The 20,341-nt window shown below is 44.4% G+C and overlaps 1 protein-coding gene and 1 pseudogene across 2 annotated transcripts in view; one reads left to right on the plus strand and one right to left on the minus strand.

Moving 5' to 3' along the window:
* LOC307097903 (ribosomal RNA processing protein 36 homolog) overlaps positions 1-20,341 on the minus strand; it is a 415,062-nt pseudogene that overhangs the window by 179,861 nt on the left and 214,860 nt on the right. The gene's annotated exons all lie outside the window — the stretch shown is intronic.
* The window catches only part of RTF1 (RTF1 homolog, Paf1/RNA polymerase II complex component), a gene marked incomplete at its 5' end in the record, with an annotated part of 70,526 nt that continues 57,971 nt past the window's right edge, over positions 7,787-20,341 (plus strand). Inside the window, one exon of the mRNA XM_079769075.1 lies at positions 7,787-7,993. Within this exon, the coding sequence (XP_079625201.1) occupies positions 7,787-7,993 (207 nt within the window). The remainder of the gene's footprint in view (positions 7,994-20,341) is intronic.

Below are 20,341 nucleotides of genomic sequence, written 5' to 3' on the forward strand. Positions count from 1 at the left end.
ACACCACTAGCATCTCAAATTTGGTATGTCTAAAATTGAATTAGCCCAGCTGGCATGGCTCAGTGGTTGTGCATCGACCTATGAACCAGGAGGTCACAGTTCAATTCCCAGTCAGGGCACATGTCTGGGTTGTGGGCTCCATCCCCAGTAGGGGGTATGCAGGAAGCAGCCAATCAAGGATTCTCTCTCTCATTATTGATGTTTCTATCTCTCCCTCTCCCTTCCTCTCCGAAATCAATAAAAATATTTTTAAAATAAAATAAAATTGAATTATCCATATTAACTCCTCCTATCTTCACTATTTCTGTAAATGCCCACATCCTTCTAAACTGGAAATCTTTGGCCATCCTTGGCTTCTCTCCTTAAGACCTCCTCTTGGGGTGCCGAGACCTGGGCCCAGTGCCCTCCTAGAGGGTCGGGTCCCTTCCCTGGACTTGGGGTGGGGGCCCTGCCAGCACCAACACCACCCTTGCCCCAAGTCTTTTAACCTGGGTGTTAGCATTTTAGAAACCTCTCAGGAGTTCTGGCCACCAACTAACTGCTCCCTCCCTAGCCGGGACCTCTTGCAAGACTGTAGCTAGTGATGTTTGTACAACCAAAGACTCTATTTTGTGGTTTAAGAAAAATAAAATTGACTACGTAAAAAAAAAAAAAAAAAAAGACCTCTCACCAACCCTAAATGCTATTGAACTCTCTTTGCTATGTTTGATCTTTGGCTCCTTCTTTCCAAACCCAGTGAGAAACCTGGATTAGTTACTGCTCTTATACAACTTACATTCGGTCTACTGACTGCCCTACTCTGGACACAACAGTTTGTCTATTTCCATTTTTAAATGTGGCACCCAGAGCTAGACACCATATTCCTTTGGCCTCCAGATGTGCCACTGCATATATTCTAAATTCTCCATAATATCCTACTCCATCTAAAGACTCATCCTCAGTTTCTCATCCAAGCTAGAATCTGCCTAAACCATACTCATTCATCCTCATAATGGAATTAATATTTTCTCTGCTTAGCATTCTTTTAATATATATATATATATATATATATATATATATTTTTTTTTTTTCTCAGTACAAACCAAAAGACTTTATTTCTTAAACCAACTGGTAAAAAAATAAATAGTGGATAACACAAACACCACAGGATCCTAGCCACACCTCCCACTGAGGTCTAAGGTGGGAGACACGGACACACAAAGAGGGGAGGGAGAGGCCACAGTACGGCTCAAAGGCGTGGCCTGAACAGAGGATGTGGGCAAGGTCTGGGTCGTGGCAGGTATGACAGCCAGAGAAGAGGGAGGGTTCCCGAGGCTGCCCAGGCCCTGGCCCGAGCTGCAGGGGTTAAAAAACATATTTTATTGATTTTTTACAGAGAGGAAGGGAGGGGGATAGAGAGTTAGAAACATCAATCAGCTGCCTCCTGCACACCCCCTACTGGGGATGTGCCCACAACCAAGGTATATGCCCTTGACCAGAATAGAAACTGGGACCCTTCAGTCAGCAGGCCGACACTCTATCCACTGAGCCAAACCGGTTAGGGCTCTGCTCAGCATTTTCCCTCTTCTGCATCCCATAAGTTTGGTCTCAGGTGTTTACATGACTCCCCTGACTTGCTGATTGGTCCAGTGGTGAGCACCTGGTCTGCACTGGGCCAATCAGTTTATTCCCAGGAATTTTCTGAACGAAAACTGGTGGCTCTTGTGGAGTTCCAGGGCTACCTGCTAATATTGTGAAGAAACTTTGTTTGCAACAAGATAAAGTGAGCCGAACCGGTTTGGCTCAGTGGATAGAGTGTCGGCCTGCGGACTCGAGGGTCCCAGGTTCGCTTCCGGTCAAGGGCATGTACCTTGGTTGCGGGCACATCCCCGGTGGGGGGTGTGCAGGAGGCAGCTGATCGATGTTTCTGGCTCTCTATCCCTCTCTCTTCCTCTCTGTAAAAAAATCAATAAAAAATATTTTTAAAGAAAGATAAAATGGAGGTGCTGGGAGAGATGGGAATAGGAGGATAAAAGAAGGCTCAGTCAGCATTTATTTTCCCAGTTCTAATTGTTCCCGAGGTCCAGTTGCAGCATCTTGCCATGGCTTGGTTACTGAGTCTTTCCTTGACTTTCAAGCACCAATGAATTCCTTTTGCCTAAATTAATCTGAATTTGGTTTCTATCACTTGCAACCAATAGGTCCTCATTGATACATTGACTGCACCTATTCAGAACACAACTTAAATCCAATGTTCTCCTTTAAAAACTTTCCCCAATGTGTCCATGTCATAATGATTGCTCTCCTGGCATCCTATAATTTTTTTTATGTTATATACACTGACACTTAATTACGTTCAAATGAAAACTAGATAAGCTTGACTACACTGCTCATTTATTGTTTTATGTACAAGCCTTTTCTCTTCAACAGGAGTGTAAAAACCTTGAAGATAGTGATTTTTGTCATATATGTTAAAATACGTCTTCTACAGCAACCCGCACAAATTTACACACAGAGTGGTTACTGCCTCAAGAGGCCAAAGGACAAATTTCATGAAAACCTTTAAGAAGGGCTGCAGTAACACAGGCCAGTGAAAAAATATTGCAATAGTTAAAGCAGGAGGCAAATTATTCAGTAATTTCATATCTTGATGGAGTCTCTTCAGAGTTTAAAGACAATCAGGGCGTGATCCAGGCAAAGGAAATACATTATTTTAGAAAAGAAAATGACCTCGTGGGAATACCACTATAGATCCAGGGTTAGCTCTCTGCTGATCCAGGAACTTGATTTTATCTGTTTACTCAGAGGATTACTTCTTGCCAAGCAACTTCACCCGAGGACAAATGACAAACCAGAATGAACATTTATTCATCTACAACAAAAAAAGGGGCCTGATTTGAGAATTCAGGCCATCTATCCAGGACAGTCCCTCCTGATGAGGAAGCTCACCTTGCAGTCCAGACAGACTAGCAGGTGAGGAGGGTCACCTAATTAGAAAGAGTCGGCAGTGTTCAAAGGGACTTTCCATTAAACAAAATGAATTGTCTATCCTTCTTTTGGGGATATTTCTATCTGCAGCTCTGAGGCCAAGCTTTTTATGATGTCACTTTAATAAATATCTAAACACACACACACACACAGCAAGCCTTGGCCTATGTGGCTCAGATAATTGGGTGTCCTCCATCCCATGCACCAAAATGTTGCCGGTTTGATTCCCAGTCATTTGATAGGTACACATTTCAGTTCAATTTATCCCACTTTCATTCCGAGGAGTGTCCCTGAGAACCACAGCTGTGATTCTCAGGGACACTCCTCGATAGGCATCCTGCAAACTTAACTCTATCTCAGAGTCTACTTCTCGGAGAACCCAACTTGCAACAGTTGGTGCTAGAAGTGGTCCAAGAAAGCAGGCAATAAAATGTTTAGAAGTTGCATTACCTACCACACAGCTGGCAACAAAGATTTGGTGGTCCGATTGTTAAATATTTCATTATCAGCGAAGAAGGATAGTATGCTGGTGGAAGGGAATGTACCAGCTTGTGGGGTATATCAGGCATTTTAAAAATATAGGAGGGCATCCTATATAATAAAAGCCTAATATGCAAATTGTCCCCTCAGGCTGTCATTCGACCCCATGCTATGATGTGTGCTGACCACCAGGGGGCGGTGGGGAACATGGCAGGTGTCAGCGACACGGGGCTGGCAGCGGTTGGCAGAGGAGACACTGCTGGCCCTGATGGGCCCCGACAAGAGTGGTACCACTGCAGGATGGTGGAGCAGGTGAGCAGGTGGCACCAGGCCAAGGCAGGTGCAAGAGGGGGCCTGATCGCCCTGCAGATAGCCCTGCAGATGGCGACCAGCAGCCGGCGGCACTGAGGGAGCTGGGTGGTGGGCCCCAATCGATCACCCCGTAGACCGGATGGTGGAGCACACGAGGGGGCAGTGCCAGACCAAGGCAGGGTACCAGGTGGGGCTGTGGGGCTGCAAGGCTCGGGCGTGAGCTGGGGCCCAATCTCCACAGCCCAGCCCAAGGGACCCCACCCGTGCACAAATTTGGCACGGGGCCTTTAGTAGTAACTACTAGTATAATATGGAATTTGGCCATGGTTACTGAAAGTCAAGTATGAAAGCCAAAGGGCACCCCTAATAGCATATGAAGAGGGGTTCTACACCCACAGTGGGAGGGCAGGAAAAGCTGAGGCCCAGGATAATCATCAGAATAGTCTCACCTCTAATAATATTATACTCCCAAGCCAGGCAAATCAGCTAAGCCAAGACCTAGGCCCTAGTAATGCAACCATGACATTTGGGATGGGGTTATCTGATTGATGCCACTGAAGATCTTGAATTCTCACACTTCCCTGAATCCTCGAAACCTGAAGAAATGGCTCAACATCTTGTTATCAGACAGTGAAGAGGCCTGTACCCTGTAAGAATGCATGTGCTCTCCTCAACATCTGCCCTTATCGTCCTCCTGGACACAGTCCAATTACTAGGATTAAAACACTACTTAACCCAGTGGGGAACATACTGGACCAGATAAGGGAGAAGAGGGACTATACCACTAAGGAGCTGCAAGAACTAGCTAAGCATGTAATGGCAACAGTTGGGAGAATAGCAAGACACTGGATTCTGAGGGTGCTTGATCAAGGGGACCTAGTCAGGGCATATGCCCAGGTTGCAGACTCCATCCCCAGTAGGGGGCATGCAGGAGGCAGCCAATCACTGATTCTCTCTCATCATTGATGTTTCTGTCTCTTTCTACCTCTCCCGTCCTCTCTGAAATCAATAAAAATATATCTAAAAAAAAAAAAAAAAAAAGCTGAAAAGTGAGCACAACAAACTGGATGTATTATCTAAGGTCAGAAATCCCACCAAATTATTATGTTCCATGGCAGTGGTCAGCAAACTGCGGCTCGTGAGCCACATGGGGCTCTTTGGCCCCTTGAGTGTTCTAACGCCACTTCTTCAAAATAGACTCACCCAGGCCGAAAACCGACTTCTCCGGCGCACGGGCCACGAAGTTTCAATCGCACTGTATGTGCATGCCCACACGTGGTATTTAGTGGAAGAGCCACACTCAAGGGGCCAAAGAGCCGCATGTGGCTCTCGAGCCGCGGTTTGCCAACCACTGCTCCATGGGAAGACCAAAAGGATACTCGGTTTACCAAGGCCATAAGGAATCTATACTAATAAAAGGGTAATATGCTAATTAGACCACATGTCTTCCGGACAAAGCCGCAGCGGCTCCCGGCAGCGAGGCCTGGGGCTCTGGCAGCCATGAGCCCTGAGGACTGTGAGGCCCAGGGCTCAGGCCTTGTAGCCATGGCCACTGGCAGTGGCAGCAGCAGCAATGGGGTGATAGGGGTGACGCCTTCCCCTGATCTGCCCTGTCGCCTCCCGCAGAGGGAGAGGGACTAGGTCATCAGTAGGATATCTGCTAAGGGTTCCAGGACTGTGAGAGGGGGCAGGCCAGGCTGAGGGACCCCCGCCCCCCAGTGCACCAATTTTTGGGCATCAGGCCTCTAGTGTGATAATAGCAGGTGCACCAGTATCACTATAAGTTTAATGGTGCTTCACCTATATTGCAGTAGGTGAGGCTGTTATAAAACTCAGCTAATAGGAATGGGGTGATAGGATTTTGAAACAAGAGGCCAGGTGACAGCACTTAACTGCCAGAAGCCAGGTAGATGCAATTATGAGTAGAAAGGTCAGAGTTATAGCCAAGAAGGCCCCAGAGTATTATGGAAATGGCTAACAGAACACAATAAACATCCCCATTGGCAAAATAGATGGGAAGCCAACAAGGGTACTCCTCAACCTTCAGTCAGAAGGTGATAAGAGGGCTGAGGGCAGTTGCCCCAATAAAAAGTGACCATCCTTTGCCAAATTTTGGATCTGAGCAAGTTTTTAGACCCTGAACTCATTAAGAGATTGTTGGGCCCTAGCCGGTTTGGCTCAGTGAATAGAGCGTTGGCCTGCAGACTGAAGGGTCCTGGGTTCGATTGCCTCAAGGGCACATATCTGGGTTGCAGGCTCCTCCCTGGCCCAAGCTGGGCCCTGGTCAGGGCACATGCAGGAGGCAACCAATTGATGTGTTTCTCTCACATCGATATTTCTGTCTTTCCCTCTTTCCTCCACTCTCTCTAAAAATCAATGGAAAAATATCCTCGGTGAGGATTAAAAAAAAAAAAAAAAAGATACGGATGGGCCACCAAAAGGAGAACTCCACCTCACAGAAGGACACCGGGCTTCAGGCTGGCTAGAAATGGAGGAGCTGGCCTGGTCATTTTGGGTCATCTTGTCCGTGGCCTCAGTTCCAAGGATAAGTTGGGGGAGAGAAGTCTACGGGTTATATCTTAGAACAACTCTTTTGGAATAAAGCGGTAGCTGGGCCTTATTGTTTTTTTCTACCTGAATCCTGAACACCTTTTTAAGCTAACTGGTAGCAAATTGGACATCTAGGTATGTATTTAGTTCAGGGATGTCTCTATGTATATTTTCTTTATTACTATTTTAAGGTATGTACATTTGTGATATGTACTGTAAACCTGCTGTAGAAAATAAAATTTAGACAGAAAAAGTGAGCCAGAGACCAAGAACTCATCAGCCTGCCTCTGCCCAGTAATGGCTAGGGAAGTCTGTGGTCTCATTCCTAAGTTCACTACCAGAATAATGAATTAATGGACTCTAAAAAGTTTTTAGAAGATGTCAAGTTGTTATTGCTTATGCTCCCTACTCTATATGCCAAATCCCACAAAGAAAGCACTGCTGGAGCTGCCCTTTTAATAAGCTGACCTCAAACTCAACAGGCATGAAACTGAACTTATTTCCCATTAACACCAGTTTCTGAAACCTCCTCCCACATGTGTTGCTTATCTTGATGAAGGGCCCACCTACCACCAGCTTCCTATGCCCGAACCTGCGTCTCATTTTTGTCTGCGACCTCGCTTTACTCCTTTCCCAACTAATCTCCAAGACCTGGTAATTCTAACTTCCAAACTATCCGTCCATTTCTACTGCTTCTTCCTTCGTTTAGGACACCATCATCTCTTGCTAAAATGACACCAGCAGCCTATATGTATAGTCTCCCTCTAACGCATTCACCACACCGGGGAAGCAGAGTAATCTTTTTAAAACACAAATCTAATAATGTCGTTCTTCCGTTTAAACCTTCCAATACTTCCTCTATAGCTTATTAGACTCTGCATGTGGCCGCTGGGTCCTTCCTCCGCCTGATTCCCACACTCCATGCCATCTGTTCGGCCATAATAGACTTTCAGTTCCCTGAACCCAACTTTTTCTCTTATCACGGCTTTTGCCCACGCGGTTCTCTGCTAAAGCACACACTTCCCACTACTGTTGTTTTGGGTAACTCAGATGCATCCTCCAGGCCCCAGCTCAGTTGTCACTTGCACAACCTAGGTAGGAAAGCTTCATTTCCCTACGGGTGCCCTCGGCAGGGGTCCAGGAGACCTGTGTCTCTCAGGACAGCCCCTGACGTCGCCCTCGCCACTTCATCAGTGTCGGACAGTTGAAAGGCTCCTCGGAGAGGACCCAGATGCTTTGCGGCTCCAGTCCACGACTGGTAGGCATCCCATCAAGCTTGGGCCCCGCAGCGGAAACACAACCAAGACTTCCCAGGACCGGCGCAGGGTGAAGGAAAGTGGTCCCCTGCCCGGAACCGAGCCGGGTGCTGGGCCCCGCCTCTCACGCTACGTCGGGGGCGGGGTAGGGAGGGGCACCGAGAGCCGGCGAACGGCGTGCGCCGAGCGGGGGGCGGGGCCAGGGGCGGAGCGGAGCGCGCATGCGCGGTCGCCTTTGTGTGGGTCGAGCAGCGGCAGCGGCGGCGGTGGCAGTGGCAGTGGCTGTCCCACTGGCAGACGGGCTAGAGGGGAGTCCGGGCGGCGTCCGGCGTGGGAGCCGGGGGACCACCATGGTAAAGAAGCGGAAAGGCCGCGTGGTGATCGACTCGGACACGGAGGACAGCGGCAGCGACGAAAACCTGGATCAGGTGAGGGCAGGCCGCGAAGGCGCGGGCGGGCGGGCTGAGTCCGTGCCACGGGAGCTGGGAGCCGGGAGCCGGTCGGGCCCGGGGTCACCCCTCCCTAGCGCCCGTCCCGCCCCGTGCCCTGACCGCTGCTGCCGCCTCCTTCCTATTCTCCCCGCAGCTCCTGGGGCCCTCGGAGTCCGGCCGGGGCCTGGAGAAGGAGCCCCGAGTACTTGGCGCCTTGGGCGGGGAGGCGGGGCAGGGATCGGGCTGGTGGGCCTCGGGCTCGGGGGACCGGCGGGGTCCGTGGTCTGCTGGGTCCAGATGGGGGCGGCGGGCTGCAGGCCAGGCGATCTGGGCCAGGAGAGATAGGAAGTATTGCCCGCCAAGCCAGGAGGCTGGAGGTTTGGGAGGAGGTGCGAGGGGTGAGCGTGGGGCTTTGGGGGTGGGGTGGCGAAGAAGGTGCGGGCTCTGGGAGATGAAGTTTTTCAGACAGGTGTGTGGACGGAGTAAAGGGACGACAGCCTAAATGTTCCAGAGAACCTCCGCGGTGCTTGGCGAGGAAGACTTAGCTGCGCGCACGAATTTCGTATTTGTCAAGTAGGGTCGTTGGAGGTTGAGAGGACCCCTGATGAGATGTCAGATTGAAGAAAACTCTTAGGAGGAGGAAAGAGGGCAGAGGTGGAGAAATATAGGGCGATATGGAGGGACTGTGGCCGGGGCCTCTTGGCCGTTTTCATGCAGCATCCAGAGTTCTTTCTTACTTGAAGATTGTGCAGGAACTATTGAAAGCAACTTTTGGTTTTAATGGTTGGGATTGTTTGAAATACTGTCGGGAGGAAGCTGTCCTTTGTAGCAGTACTGTAGTGATACCAGGAGATACAAAGAGGGTTCCCCCCATGTTTTGTGAATAAATGATATAAAGAAAATATGCAAGAAGTAGTAGCTTTATAAGTTGAGTCGGGAAAAGTGCTGAACTTGGAATCTGAAAATTTGAGTTCTAGGCTGGACTGTGCTGTTTTCTAGCAATGTATCTTTGGTCGTAACTGTAAAATCTAGACCTTGTATATCAACTTGGGCTATTATAAGGATCAAGTATTTGTAAGAACGTTGGTACAAGCACTTGTAAATAAAGCTTTTGTATAAATGATTTGGTGCAGGTCTTTTGTAGTAGGCCAGAGATCTCAGGACTAAAATATTGGAGCATGAAATAGGAAGACTTTAATAAGAGGGGCAGGAGATATGTTGAAGAAAAGAGAGCTGTTTTGAAAACGGTGGAATGGGAGTCGAGAAGTAATAAGGCCTCTGGAGAACTATCAGAATTGTTTTGGGATAGGAATTGAAAAGTAAGTTGAAAATATTCTCACTGAAAGGCTCCTGAAATTTATAAAAATATAAAAAATATATATTCTTTTTAAAAAAATATGTTTTATTTATCTCCTGCACACCCCACACTGGGATTGAGCCAGCAACCCAGGCATGTGCCCTGACTGGGAATAGAACCGTTACCTCCTGGTTCATAGACGGATGCTCAACCACTGAGCCATGCCAGCCAGGAGGAAAAAAAAAATTCACGACTGTAAAACTTGGTTATAATTTTGTTTTTGTTTTTTAAATATGTAGTTTATTGATTTCAGAAAGGAAGGGAGAGGGAGAGAGAGATAGAAACTTCAATGATGAGAGAGGATCATGGATTGGTTGCTCCTGCATGCCCCACACTGGGGATGGAGCCTGCAACCCAGGCATGTACCCTGACCAGGAATCTAACCGTGACCTCCTGGTTCATAAATCGAAGCTCAACCAGTGAGTCATGCTGGCTGGGCTGGTTGATAATTTTAGACCAACGCTTAGAAGAATTAGAACCCTTTTTTCTTTTTTCCTATTTTCCAATGCAGAAATACAGATATTTTAAATAATAGCATCAGCTACCATTTGCATAGTGCTTAGGGTGAACTGACCATCTTAATTAGGTGTTTTATTTACACTGTCATATTTTTAAATTATGAAGTTGGTATCATTTTTCCCATTTTACATATGAAGAAAGGGAAGATTGAAGAAGTAACTTACCGAGATTTACACAACTTGCAAGTGGTAGAGTTGGAACTTGGACCCAGACCTGCATGACAACAAGGCTTATACTCTTTCCACTATACCAACTTAATCTGTTTGTCTTTTTTTTAAAAAAAAATATATATATATATATTTTATTGATTTTTACAGAGAGGAAGGGAGAGGGGTAGAGAGTTAGAAACATCGATGAGAAAGAAACATCAATCAGCTGCCTCCTGCACACCCCCTACTGGGGATGTGCCCGCAACCAAGGTACATGCCCTTGACTGGAATTGAACCTGGGACCTTTCAGTCCGCAGGCCGACGCTTTATCCACTAAGCCAAACCAGTTAGGGCAATCTGTTTATCTTTAAAGTTTTCATATTGCAAAATGAGAATGTTTTATGGCCATTTTTCATGTTGCTACAATTTATGTTTGTAAATGACATTGACTAGAGAAAATTGGTACACCAATTATAAAGATTATTCAGGGCTTCCTTGGGAAAGCACTCTTAAGAAACCTGTTCTGATGGTGAATAACCTAAGCAAATTATTCTAATTATTCTGTCCTTAGTGATTTCCCACAGAATCTGACAAATGAAATGAGTGGAGATCTTCCTTTTGTGGTAGGCAGATCCACACAGAACTTTTCTGAAATAGGAATTGGAGTTGGAGGGGATTGCAATTTTAAACCCAACTATCTATTTGTAAAAATAAATTAGCATGAAATGTGCTAGTAATACCTAATACATTTTAAAAATATATTTTATTGATTTCAGAGAGCAAGCGAGGGAGAGAGAGCTAGAAACATCAATGATGGGAGAGCATCATGGATAGTCTACCTCCTGCACTCCCCACACTAGAGATCAAGCTGACAACCTGGGCCTGTGCCTGACAGGAATTGAACTGTTCATAGGTTCATAGGTCAATGCTTAAACAGGGAGCCAAGGCAGCCGGGCCATTATTTTTATTTTTTATCATCACCTGAGGACATGCAGAAGGGGGAGAGAGAGAGATGAGAGAGAAGCATCAATCAGTTGCCTGTGGTCGGTGCCCCTCCTGGGGATTGAATCTGAAACGCAGGCATATGCTCTGGGAATCTAACAATCACCTCCTGGTTCATAGGTCTACGCTCAACCACTGAGCCATGCCAGCCAGGTAATACCTAAAGCTTCCTCTAGCGCCACTCATTGACCTTCTTTTATCAGATGGGAACCAGATCAGAATTCCCTTTCCATGCACATCCTTAAGAGAGGCACCAGTGCCTTCAGTCTATCTGTCTGTTCAGCACTGTCCCAGGCTGTCAAAGAATCAGAGAAAGATCTCTGCCCTCCAGAAGTTTTCACCAGAGGCTATTAGTAGAAGTTCAAAGTCAGCATGGTTTGGAGTTCTTTAAGAATCCTCAGAGCTCCGTGTCTGGATTGTTCAATGGGTTAGCGCCTTGTTCCCATATGCTAAGGTTCAATCCCCAGACACATTCAGGCATCAACCAATGAACATATGGCTATAAATGGAGCAACAGATAGATGTTTTTCTCTCTCTCAATCTCTCCACCTCCCTCTCTCCCTTCCTCTCTAAAATCAATTAAAAAAAAAATCCTCAGAACAAAACTAATATACTCTGGGTTCCCCTAACAGATGCCTTGGGCTGCTCCGACTAGTTTTGGGTCTTCACTGGGGATGTAGCATCGTTTTTGCTGTGTTGTGTATTGTCCTTATGAAAAAGAATAAACTGTGACAAATCTCTGAGTGTCTAGTGAGATAGTGGAGCACAGTTAGTAAAGAGGTCCTTTGTCTCTGGGTTTTCCAGATGGGAATCTAAGCTGTTATGTCAGAAATATTTTCTCCAGCTTGGTCCTTCTGGAAGGTGAGGCAGGTGAGCCTTCTGCACTGTTTTTTTCTGGTGGTGAGAAGAGGATCACCTATGTCAGAAGCTGCCTAGTATGATTATTCAAAATATACTTTGCAGGGATTGGCATCCTAGAGCTACTGAATCAGATCTTCAAGGGATAGAACCCTGGACATTGCATTTTTACCACATACAGCTCAGGTACTTATTTATGTTAACGACTGAGACCACTATCTGGATGCAAGTTAATCTTTTTAGTAAGACACTCTAAGTGTTTAGGAGAGAAATAACTTCCTGTCTCAGTCAGAATGTGTTCAGGTATAATTGAAGAAACTTAACAGAGATGTTTAAGGTGGCAGAGATGCTGGTTCTTGTAAATCTGTGAAGTCATTTGAATTATTGGGATGCTTTTTATTGAGGCCTATTTCTTTTTTGCCTTTTTCTTGAGGGCAAGAGGTATGTAGTAACTGAATAGGAGTTGTTTATATTTTTTTAACTTTCAGTGCTTTTTAAAACTCAAATTTAGAGAATTTGAAGGATTTCTTCTTTAACATGTGACCTAATAGCGACCTTACTTTTTAAAAAAAACCCATATTTTATTGATTTTTTACAGAGAGGAAGGGAGAGGGACAGAGAATTAGAAACCTCGATGATAGAGAAACATCGATCAGCCGCCTCCTGCACACCTCCTACTGGGGATGTGCCCACAACCGAGGTACATGCCGGGTACCGGAATCGAACCTGGGACCCTTCAGTCCGCAGGCCGACGCTCTATCCACTGAGCCAAACCAGTTAGGGCAACGACCTTACTTTTTATGTTGGTCACATCCTTTCTTCAACATTAAAAATTGCAAATCATGAAGATATTTGCTCTTGGTGCCTCTTGGAAAAAAACAACAACAAAACAGAATTCAAGGCAAACCTAGGCTTTTTACTCCATCATGTGCCTCCATGAAGATAATGTGTGTCACTTTTTATGGCATTATTTTATGCAGTGGGTCCTAGAAAATGAAAAGTGTCCAAGGTAATAAAGGAACCAGTTCTCTATTCAGATCAATACAGCATTTATAAAAACTTTACTCTGCCTTCCTCAAGAAAAAAAAATTGAGCTACATGCATATTGGTACCCTTTATTTAATAATTTCCTTTCTTATTTAAAATAGTGATCAAGTTGTCATGTCCTGTTTCTCTCTGCTCATCCTACTTAAAGCAGCAATAATTAAATTTGTCTTTGAGAAAAATAGACCCCCTAAGTATTTTCTAGGAATTATTTTTAGACATTATATGTAAAAAATGTCAGTGTTATAAAGTACCTTCCATAAACCTTCTCCAATAAAGTTGGGAAATTTAAAAGCTGTGCTTCTCATAGTTTTTTTTGTTTTGTTTTGTTTTTTATTTAGAGAAGAGTTTAAAGTCTAGGCTGAACTTGTGAGAAGTGTCAGTGTTGACTTGTGAAGTTTTTCATTTGTGTCATAATGTTGCACCTAATGTTGCATGTAACTCATTTTATAATTTCACAGAGAGGTTCTTAGGAAAAATTAAAAACCCATCTTTTGACACCAGTCTGTTAGTGTTCTTATTGCTCCCTTCCTAGACTATAAGTTCCCCAAGGGCAGAAATTATTTATTTTATTTTTTATTTTTATTTTTTTTTTTAAAATATATTTTATTGATTTCCACAGAGAGGAAGGGAGAAGGATAGAGAGCTAGAAACATCGATGAGAGAGAAACATCGACCAGCTGCCTCCTGCACACCCCCCACCGGGGATGTGCCCGCAACCAATGTACATGCCCTTGACCGGAATCGAACCTGGGACCCTTAAGTCCGCAGGCCGACGCTCTATCCACTGAACCAAACCGGTTTTGGCTTATTTTATTTTTAACAATACTTTATTGATTTCAGGGAGGAAGGGGGTGGGAGAGAGAAACATCAATGATGAGAGAGAATCATCGATGGGCTGCCTCCTGCATGCCCCCTACTGGGGATGGAGCCTCCAACCCAGGCATGTGCCCTGACTGGGAATCAAACCGTGACCTCCTGGTTCATAGGTTGATGTTCAGCCAATGAGCCACACTGGCTGGGTGAGATTATTTATTTTTCAACAAATGTGTTGGACAGTGCAAGGCACTAGGATTACTGGGTGAACAAAATAGAAGTTTCTGTCTTTAAGGAGCTTAGACTGAAAGTTAAAAGGAGGGGAGTGAGAGAGAGTGGGAGGGAGGGGCAGGGGCAAGCATTGCTCAGAGTCATTTCACTATAGACTATGTATGAAGGAAGAGCAAGGATACCGTGAGAGTATGACCAGGGATCCTATACCAGCCTGGTGGGAGTGACATTTAAACTGAGACCTGGAATATATGGTAGGGAAAAGGAGATTAGGAGACTGACAAGTACAAGGAAGTGTTGAGGGTTCATGGTTGAGGGACCAACATGTACAAAAACATCGAGGCAGGAAGGACCTAGCACCCTCATGAAACTGAAAGCACAGTTACTGAAATTGTAGAGAGAGTGGTACAAATGAAGCTGTAGAAGTAGTTTGCTGTATGGCTCTCTGAGGATGGAAAACCCAGTGTAGTGGATCACAGCCAGCATTAAAAATAGAAATGAAGTCCTTAACCGGGTTTGCTCAGTGGGTAGAGCCTCGGCCTGGGGACTGAAGGGTCCCGGGTTCGATTCTGGTCAAAGGCATGTATCTTGTTGCCGGTATGGTCCCCAGTAGGGGGCATGTAGGAGGCAGCTGATCAATGTTTCTCTCTCATCCATGTTTCTAACTCTTTACCCCTCTCCCTCTCTGTGAAATCAATAAAATATTTATATATTAAAAAAAAGAAAGAAATGAAGTTGAATCTAATAGAAAACATCAAGTGTGTCAGACCTAGTAGTAATAAGTATTGTTTTGTGAAACATGTTTCATGTATATGCATGTACGTGTATACTGGATCATGAGGTATAATTTATGTACAGTGTTAAAAAGTTTAAAGGGGAAAAAAAGCAAAAAAAAAAGTTTAAAGCTTCTGGCAGTGTAGGCAATGTTGAGGACTTTGGACTTTATTCTGAAGGTAATGAGAAACCATTGAAAGATTTTAAGGTGGAAGAGGTGTTAAGATTTGCTTTTTATGAAGTTTGCCCAGGCTGCTATGCAGATAATAACCTGGAGAGGGGGCACCAGTTAGGTGGCAGATAGAAGAGTCCAGGTGAGAGAAGCTTCACTAGAATGGAAGCTTCAGGAGGGCAAGACTGTTTGTGTGTGTGTGTGTGTGTGTGTGTGTGTGTGTTTTGAAAATTTTTTATTAATTAATTTTAGAGAGGAAGGCAGAGAAAGAGAGAGAGAGAGAAAAACTCACATCCATTTTTGTTCTACTTATTTATGCAGTCATTGGTTGATTCTTGTATATGCCCTGAACAGGGATGAAATCTGCAACCTTGGTGGATGGGAATAAGGCTCTAACCAACTGAGTTACCTGGCCAGGGCAACTATTTGTTCATTGTAGTATCCCTGTACCTAGAACAATGTCTGGCATGAAGCAGACAACCTGTCAATATTTGTTGAATGAATGCCTGATTTGGATTGGTATGGTAGTTATAGAGACAACAGAAAGTAGATTTGATTGGACATAATATTCAGGTTATAAAACTGAGAGGACTTGACTGATTGGATGGATGTTGGGGTGAGAACGAGGAGGCTCTGATATGAGATAGGGAATCCTGGAGGAAGATCAGGTTTAAAGGTGAAGAAAAATAAATAAAAATAAAGGTGAGTATCATGCCCTGACCAGTGTGGTTCAGTGATTAGAGGGTCAATCCACACACCAAAGGGTAATGGGTTCGATTCCCGGTCAAGGGCACGTACCTGGGTTGTCGGTTTGCTCCCCACCCCTGGTTGGGTGTATGGGAGAGGCAACCAGTCGACATGTCTCTCTCACATCAATATTTCTCTCTCCCTCTCTCCCTCCTTTTCCCCCTCCCTTTCTCCCTCCCTCCCTCCCTTTCACTCTCTATAAAGCAATGGAAAAAATATCTTCAGGTGAGGATTAAATAAAAAGATTAAAGGTGAAGATCATGACTTCACTCTTAGTTTTGTAGAGTTTAAAGTTGTCTGTGAGATGTCCATAATGCCTGCCTGGCACAAAGTAGGCACATAATAAATCTTTGCTACTTACCAAGTTTTCTAACCTGGTTACAACAGGATCACTTATAGAGATAAGGGATATTGTCAGTTTGGGGGTTCTTGCTCTAGCCCCTCTGCTGTAATAAAATCCCTTCTTTAAGGAGTAAAAATGTGTATTAGTTAGAAAGTGTACTAGAAGAGGGAGCTAAGCAAAAATCAGTAACAGTAGTAGAATTAAAAAAAAACACTTTTATATACCTTTGATTTTGAATGGGTTGAAAACTGATTTTATTTTATCAATTCTGTGCATTTTTATTTTATTTTTTAAAAATATATTTTTAATGATTTTAGAGAGAAAGGGGGAGAGAGAGAGAGAGAGAGAGAGAGAGAGAGAGAGAGAGAGAAATATCAGTGATGAGAGGGAATCATTGATCGAGCTCGCAACTGGGGCATATGTCCTGACCTGGAATTGAACTGTGACTTCCTGGATCATAGGTCGATGCTCAACCACTGAGCCAGGCAATTCTGTATTTTATATATATATATATATATATATATATATATATATATATATATATATATATATATCAGTATTTTATTTACAATTATAAATAATTTGCTGGAAATTTGAAGGGCAAGTTCCCACTTTTAGTGCCAATCGTGTGAAATATAAAGGATTATTATATTGCCACTTTGGAATAATTACTTTAGAAGGGGTTTTTAAATTATATATTCATTGTTTTAATTTTTTTATTATAAAAATAGTACCTTCCTGTTGAAAAAGTTCCAACAAAACAGAAAACCTCTATGTCCCAAAAACATACTTATAGAATGGTTCCATTCCTTACTCCGGAAAAGTAACCAATGTCTTCCTATGTTGGAAGCATGTTCCTCTACCAACAATTTTTTAAACTTCATTTTTGTTACTTCTCACCTGAAGATATTTTTCCCATTGATTTTTAAAAATATATATTTTATTGATTTTTTACAGAGAGGAAAGGAGAGGGATAGAGAGTCAGAAACATCGGTCAGCTGCCTCCTGCACACCCCCCACTGGGGATGTGACCGCAACCAAGGTACATGCCCTTGACTGGAATTGAACCTGGGACCTTTCAGTCCGAAGGCCGATGCTCTATCTACTGAGCCAAACCGGTTTCGGCTCCCATTGATTTTTAAAGAGAGTGGAAGGGAGGGGAGAGACAGAGAGAGAGAAATATCGATGTGAGAGAGACACATCGATTGGTTGCCTCCCACCATGACTGGAGCCTGCAGCTGAGGTACCTGCCCTTGACTGGAATCAAACCCTGTGGCCCTTCAGTCCGAGAGTTGATACTTTAACCACTGGGAAAAATGGGCTAAGGCTCAATAATTGTGATATGAAAGAACAGATATTAAATCTCAAATTTAAACCTCTGTGAATTTCTACTCTTTCCTCAGTATCTCTTAAGTCTTCCCACTTCTCTCTGTTCCTGTGGTTACTTACCTTTGCCAGGTCACCGTCCACTCTGATGATACTGCTGTGGATTCCTTCTGACTCCTCTCTGCATTTGCACCTTGGCCCCTCTAGTCTGATCCTCTGTCAGTCAGACTGCTCTTTTAAAAACCTTCCAGGGATGGTTAAGTGAGAAATGCTCATCTGTCTGAATTCAAATAACAGACTCAGAGACAGAAGTATGGCGAAAACAAGACTTTTAATACGTTCTCGAGAGCAGGTGTCCATCTGGTTGTATAGGCACTTCTGATGTAGCTAACACAGCCTATTTATCCAGTCCCTCCTCTGGTTCCTCATTGGCTGAGTACTATGGGGTCACCTGTTTCCTCCTACGTCACCTAGGTCTTATTGTCTGCCATTGGGCCATTTAAAAAAAACTGGGCTGAGGACTTTTTTAGTTGCCTCCACCTCCCCCAGTCACCTCCCTGCAGCTCAGGGAGGGCCCTGTTAGGGCCGCTCTTGGCCCTAGTCTCAGACCTTCCCAAGGGACATGGGGTAGAGTGACGAGGTGCACTCAGCTCGTAGCCCCACCAGTGAGCTTCCCTCTGCCCTACATTCTGTTTGCCCTGGGGAAATTCAATAACTATTTCCGTTAAAAGTTGGCTATGTTGGAGATGGATAACAGAGGCCTATTTTCTACAGTTACTCCTCTGCTTAAATCTATATTTAAAAATATATATATTTTATTGATTTTTTACAGAGAGGAAGGGAGAGGGATAGAGAACTAGAAACATCGATGAGAGAGAAACATCGATCAGCTGCCTCCTGCACACCCCACACTGGGGATGTGCCTGCAACCAAGGTACATGCCCTTGACCGGAATCGAACCTGGGACCTTTCAGTCTGCAGGCCGACGCTCTATCCACTGAGCCAAACCGGCTTCGGCTTAAATCTATTTGATGGTTCCCATTGCCTTCAAATAATAGCCAGGTTCCTGGTCTTGTTTTATAAATTGCAGAATGATCTGGTTTCTTCTTACCTCTAACCTACCTCATTCCTTTTCCTTGCCTGCTAAGCTCCATTCACATTGGTTCTCTTCCAGGTATTTGACTAAAGCAAGTTGTTATCAGCTTCAGGGCCTTAGCTATTCTATTTGGAGACTTCTGTCCAAAACACTGCATCCCTCATTCCTCTCCCAAAGTCTCAGCCTAAATGCCATTGTCTCAGAGAAACCTCCCCAATCATTCATCCTATCACAGATAGGGTTTCCCATTCACTCAATTCACTTCCTTCTTTTTCTTTTTTTTTTAAAATATATTTTTATTGATTTTTTACAGAGAGGAAGAGAGAGGGATAGAGAGAAACATCGATGAGAGAGCATCATCGATCAGCTGCCTCTTGCACACCCCCTACTGGGAATGTGCCCGCAACCAAGGTACATGCCTTCGACCGGAATCGAACCTGGGACCTTTCAGTCCACAGGCCGACGCTCTATCCACCGAGCCAAACCGGTTTCGGCTCACTTCCTTCTTTTTTTTTTTTTTAAATATATTTTATTGATTTTTTACAGAGAGGAAGGGAGAGGGATAGAGAGCTAGAAACATCAGTGAGAGAGAAACATCAACCAGCTGCCTCCTGCACACCCCCTACTGGGGATGCGCCCGCAACCAAGGCACATGCCCTTGACTGGAATTGAACCTGGGACCCTTCAGTCCACAGGCCGACGCTCCATCCACTGAGCCAAACCAGTTTCGGCTCACTTCCTTCTTAATACTATCACTAGATATAATTAATTGTTTCTTTACACTTGTTTATTGTATGTCTCCACTACTTTAAATTCCATGAGATAAAGGAGAAGAAGGGAGAGGGAGAGAGAGAAACATCAACGATGAGAGAGAATCATTGATCGGCTGCCTTCTGCACTCCCCACTGGGGATCGAGCCCATAACCCAGGCATGTGTCCTGACTGGGAATCAAACCGTGACCTCCTGATTCATAGGTTGACGCTCAATCACTGAGCCACTTCGTTTGGGCCTTTGTATCTTTTCTTCATGACTGTCTCTCCAGTGCTTGGTAGATAGTAGGTACTGGTAGATACTGGTTTGCCTGGAACTGAGGATTTTCCCAGAATGCACGACTTTTAGTGTTAAAACCAGGACAGTCCTGCGCACACAAGGATGTTTGGTCTCTCTAGCTGGTAGTAATTACTTACATTAGTTATATTTGTGGAATGAATAAGTAAAAAAAAGAGCTCGTATGTTAACTGGCTATGAAAACCTCAGCATTGTCCATATGATTTTCTATTCTCTTTTTCTAGGGTATAAAATATGTGTCCCACTTACATGTGGTCATGGGAGGTTTGGTTAAAGAGATGAGATTTAATTTTCTTTAAGTAACTAAGAGGGAGCTAAGTTGCTCTATTATAGTTTGATCCTGATATGACATCACAAAAAGCACACTAGTTGTGAATGATAGGTGGGGGAATTAAATCTTCAGGTTTAAGTCTTCACATATTCATGGATTAGAATTCTAATCTTAACCAGAATAGCATTGTTTTAATAAACATTACCTTAGTTCAATTAGACTCGCTTAATTAAAGGGTCTCAGTTTTGGCAGTCTAGTTTAATGTAAAATATGGCTTTTAAGCAATGAAACTGCCCTAGAAGCCAGGTATGGCATCCTACACAGCCATACCCATAGTATGTTGAGCATTGGCATTACTTTAAGCAGAACTTGAAGTTCACCTTAAATTTGATATACCATGCTGGCATTCCATACTACCATTCCCCTAGAGCCGTGGTCAGCAAACTGCGGCTCGCGAGCCACTTGCGACTCTTTGACCCCTTGAGTGTGCTCTTCCACAAAATACCATGGCCTGGGCGAGTCTATTTTGAAGAAGTGGCGTTAGAAGAAGTTTAAGTTTAAAAAATTTGGC

The sequence above is a fragment of the Cnephaeus nilssonii genome (assembly GCF_951640355.1).
Source record: "Cnephaeus nilssonii genome assembly, chromosome: 4".
Lineage (NCBI taxonomy): Eukaryota > Metazoa > Chordata > Mammalia > Chiroptera > Vespertilionidae > Cnephaeus > Cnephaeus nilssonii.